The 4,620-nt window shown below is 59.2% G+C and overlaps 1 protein-coding gene across 3 annotated transcripts in view; it reads left to right on the top strand.

Annotated features, from left to right (window-relative positions):
* The first annotated feature begins 271 nt into the window (after positions 1 to 271).
* The window catches only part of STX1B (syntaxin 1B), a 51,442-nt gene continuing 47,093 nt past the window's right edge, over positions 272 to 4,620 (top strand). For 2 of the 3 annotated variants that reach the window (XM_075129173.1, XM_048855635.2), the window contains exon 1: positions 273 to 509. In XM_075129173.1, the coding sequence (XP_074985274.1) occupies positions 480 to 509 (30 nt within the window). In that variant the 5' untranslated portion in view covers positions 273 to 479. Of the gene's footprint in view, positions 510 to 4,620 lie in introns of all 3 variants that reach the window. The other variant, XM_048855636.2, reaches the window with a different exon arrangement.

Below are 4,620 nucleotides of genomic sequence, written 5' to 3'. Positions count from 1 at the left end.
TCACAGACACACTCTGACACACGCTCTGAGACCCACACTCACCGGCTCACAGACCCACCCAGTGACACACCCGCCGAGCCACTCACACACCCAGGCCACCCCCAAAGCTGCACAGCCCCGCCCCCCCCCGAAACTACAACTCCCAGCGCTCCCCTGGGGAGAGGGGGGGGCAGGCGGGCCGGGAGGGGGGTGCAGGGAGCATGCCCAGACCCCCATCTCCCCCCTCCCTCCATCCTTCCCCTGCATCCCCCCCCCCGCCCCCTCTGCTGCATCAGCACCAACCTCCCTCCATCCTTGAGCAGCGGCAGCAGCCTCCCGCCCGGAGCAGGGAGCTTCGCCCGGCGCTGCGGTAACCCAGAGCCTCCCCCCCACCCCCACCTCCTCCTCTCCCCCCCCACGCCGCCCCGGCAGCAGGGCCCCCCTCCCCGCCCGGCTCGCGGGGTCTGCGGCAGCTGGAGGAGGGAGCAGCGTGAGCAGCCATGAAGGACCGTACTCAGGAGCTGAGGACTGTAAGAGCCAATGTCTCCTTTCTACCTAGCCTCGGGGAGACCCCCCCACATACCCCCAGGGCCGGGGGGGGCGAGATTCCCGACTGCCCCTGGGGAGGGGACACTGGGGGGCGACCAGATCCTCCCCCCCCGCCAAGCTGAGCTCTTCAAGGGGGAAGGGAGATCAGACCCCCCCCCCAAGCTGAGCTCTCCAAGGGGGAAGGGAGATCAGACCCCCCCCCCAAGCTGAGCTCTCCAAGGGGGAAGGGAGATCAGACCCCCCCTCCCCAAGCTGAGCTCTCCAAGGGGGAAGGGAGATCAGACCCCCCCCCTCCCCAAGCTGAGCTCTCCAAGGGGGAAGGGAGATCAGACCCCCCCCCTCCCCAAGCTGAGCTCTCCAAGGGGGAAGGGAGATCAGACTCCCCCCACCAAGCTGAGCTCTCCAAGGGGGAAGGGAGATCAACCCCCCCCCCCAAGCTGAGCTCTCCAAGGGGGAAGGGAGATCAAACCCCCCCCCCCCCCGCCAAGCTGAGCTCTCCAAGGGGGAAGGGAGATCAGACTCCCCCCCCCTCCCCAAGCTGAGCTCTCCAAGGGGGAAAGGAGATCAGACCCCCCCCCCCCAAACTGAGATCTCCAGGGGGCGGTGGTGGTCGGGGCAGACCCCCGAGCTCAAATCTCCAAAGGGGGAAAATTTAGATGGTGGGGGGTCCATTGCTGAACTCCCAGGGAGTGTGTTTGGGAGGGGATCCAGCCCCCCCCCCCCATAGGGACCCAGAGGGAGGGGATGCGTTGGCGATAAGGTGCGGGGGGATAACCCTTCCCCGGGATATATTTCCGTGGGTCTATGGAAAGGGGTATGTGTGATGGATGCGGTGCGGGGGGGGGGGGTGATTCAGACCCCCCCCCAACCCCTTTCTTTCTAGCTGCATCCAACCCGCTCCCCCCCCCCCCTCTGGTGCCCCAATCAAATCGGACTTGTCTGTTTCATAATATTTTCCCCTGGTGATATTTCGCCAGTTTCCTGGCCAGGATTCCTATCCCCACCCCCCCTCCACTCTCCTTTGGGGGTTTTCTGGGAGGATGCGGGGGGGGGGAGGAGGGAGGAGGATTGCGGTGGCAGGATAAAATATATATATGGGGTGATGGAGAAAGAACCACCCCTTTTCCTCCACCCCCCACCCCCCCAATTTATGTCACAGATCAAGGTTGGGGCGGTGGGCGGGAGCTGGGAATCTGGGTCTTTGCAAATCGTTCTCTCAAGGGAAAAGCAGGATCTATTTCTGTCTGTGATTCCTGTGGGTTATATTGGGCTCTGGTTGGTGTGTGTGTGTGTGTGTGTGTGTGTGTGTGTGTGTGTGTGTGTGTTTGAGTGTGTTTAACAACAAATACCCAGGGAGAAACACAGTTTAATTACAGCTTGGGGGGGGGGGAATCCTTCCAAAATTGCTGGTTGATTTGCTTTCCGCTTTGCTACTGGATGGATGGATGGATGGATGGATGGATGGATGGATGGATGGATGGATGGATGGATGGATGGACGGATGGATGGACGGATGGATGGATGGAGACAGACAGACACCGCTGCTCGGCGGATGGAGTCTTAAATAACTGCTGGCCAGCGCGCCCTTCTGCAGTGAACAGAAGCGGGGGGCTTTTTCCCCCCTAGGCTGCGAGGCGGGAGCCAGGGAAGGCTGTGGGACGGAGGGAGCGGGAAAGGCAGAGAGGAGGAGAGAGGCAGCCGGGACTGGAGCGTGCTCTTTGGTTGCAGGGGCACAGGGATGGACGGAGGAGGAATGAATGGCTGGCGCACCCCTCGCTACGAGGATGGAGGGATGGAGAAAGGCAGCGAGGCGGAGAGATGGGAATGGGTTTCAGAGCTCCGGGCTGCTCCTGGGGAGAGCGAAGGCGGCTGCCTTCTCTGTGGCCCTTGGCCCAGGGGCCGCCAGGACCGAGGGGGGCTGAGGCCTGCGGGAGGCCCTGGGCCCCGCGCCCCTGGCCCAGCGGCAGGTGTGGGCAGGTGGGTGTGGGGAAGATGGCCCGGCTGGCTGGGCGCAGTGGGTGCTGGGGCGGGTTTGCTGCAGGGAACGGAGGGGGGTTTTTCACTCAGCGGTGGGGAGTGAATGCAGCAAAGAGACACAGGGTGCGTGTCTGTGTGTGACAGAGAGTGTGTGACGTGCGTGTGAGCGACGTGTCTGTCAGCGTGTGATGAGCATGTGTATGTGATGTGTGTCTGTCTGTGAGCGACGGCTGTGTGTCTGTCAGTGTGTGGGTCTGTGTGTGAGCGACGGCAGTGTGTGTGTGGCTGTGTGTGAGCGACGGCTGTGTGTCTGTGTGTTTGTGTGTGTGTGTGTATGAGCGATGGCTCTGTGTCTGTCAGTGTGTGTGTCTGTCAGTGTGTGTGTGTGTGAGTGATGGCTGTGTGGCTATGTGTGGGTGGCCGTGTGTGAGCAAGGGCTGTGTGTCTGTCAGTGTGTCCGTGTGTGAGCAACGGCTGTGTGTGTGTGTGTATGAGCAATGGCTGTGTGTCTGTCAGTGTGTCCGTGTGTGAGCAACGGCTGTGTGTGTGTGTGTATGAGCAATGGCTGTGTGTCTGTCAGTGTGTCCGTGTGTGAGCAACGGCTGTGTGTGTGTGTGTGTGTGTATGAGCAATGGCTGTGTGTCTGTCAGTGTGTGTGTGTGTGACCGATGGCTGTGTCTGTCAGTGTGTGTGTGTGTGAGCAACGGCTATGTGGCTGTGTGTGTCTGTGTGTGAGCGACAGCTGTGTGTCTGTCAGTGTGAGTGATGGCTGTGTGTCTGTCAGTGTGTCCGTGTGTGAGCAATGGCTGTGTGTCTGTCAGTGTGTGTGTGTCTCCGTGTGTGAGCGACGGCTCTGTGTCTGTCAGTGTGTGGCTGTGTGTGAGCGATGGCTGTGTGTCTGTCAGTGTGTCCGTGTGTGAGCAATGGCTGTGTGTCTGTCAGTGTGTGTGTGTCTCCGTGTGTGAGCGACGGCTCTGTGTCTGTCAGTGTGTGGCTGTGTGTGAGCGATGGCTGTGTGTCTGTCAGTGTGTCCGTGTGTGAGCGACGGCTCTGTGTCTGTCAGTGTGTGGCTGTGTGTGAGCGATGGCTGTGTGTCTGTCAGTGTGTCCGCGTGTGAGCGATGGCTGTGTGTCTGTCAGTGTGTGTGTGTGTGTGTGTGTGAGCGACGGCTGTGTGTCTGTGTGTGTGTGGCCGTGTGTGAGCGATGGCTGTGTGTCTGTGTGTGTGTGTGTGTGTGTGTATGAGTGATGGCTGTGTGTCTGTCAGTGTGTGTGTCTGCGTGTGTGTGGCCATGTGTGAGCGACAGCTGTGTGTCTGTGTGTCTGTGTGTGTGTGTATGAGTGATGGCTGTGTGTCTGTCAGTGTGTGTGTGTGTGAGCGACAGCTGTGTGTCTGTCAGTGTGTATGTGTGTGTGAGCGACGGCTGTGTGGCTGTGTGTGTGTGGCTGTGTGTGAGCGACGGCTGTGTGTCTGTCAGTGTGTGAGCGATGGCTGTGTCTCTGTCAGTGTGTCCGTGTGTGAGCAATGGCTGTGTGTGTCCCCGTGTGTGAGCAATGGCTGTGTGTCTGTCAGTGTGTGTGTCCGTGTGTGAGCGACGGCTGTGTGTCTGTCAGTGTGTGTGTCTGTGTTCGTGTGTGAGTGACGGCTGTGTGACTGTCAGGGTGAGTGATGCGAGGGAGAGTGTGTGTCTATGTGTGAGCAATGGGTGTGTGTCTGTCAGTGTGTGTGACATGTGTGACGTGTGTGTATGTGAGTGATGAGTGTTTGTCAGTGTGTGTGATGTGAGAGTGTGTGTCTATGTGTGAGCAATGAGTGTGTGAGAAAGAGTGTGCGTGTGATGTGTGTGTCAGTATGTTTGACATGTATGTGTCTGTGTGAGAGCGGTGGGTGTGTCTGTCAGTGTGTGAGTGTGTGAGACACGTGTGTCCGTGTGTGTGTGATGGATGTGTGTCTGTGTGTGAGCAATAAGTGTGTGTCTGTCAGTGTGAGTGTGAGAGAGTGTGTGTGACGTGTGTGACTGTGTGTGAGCAATAGGTGAGTGTCAGTGTGCATGATGTTTGTGTTGTGTGTGTAAGTGTGTGTTGTGTGTGTGATCTGTGTGTCTGTGGCTGAGCA

The sequence above is a fragment of the Caretta caretta genome, chromosome 6 (genome assembly GCF_965140235.1).
Source record: "Caretta caretta isolate rCarCar2 chromosome 6, rCarCar1.hap1, whole genome shotgun sequence".
Lineage (NCBI taxonomy): Eukaryota > Metazoa > Chordata > Testudines > Cheloniidae > Caretta > Caretta caretta.
Note: the sequence above shows the minus strand (reverse complement) of the source record. Positions and strands in the feature narration are given on the sequence as shown.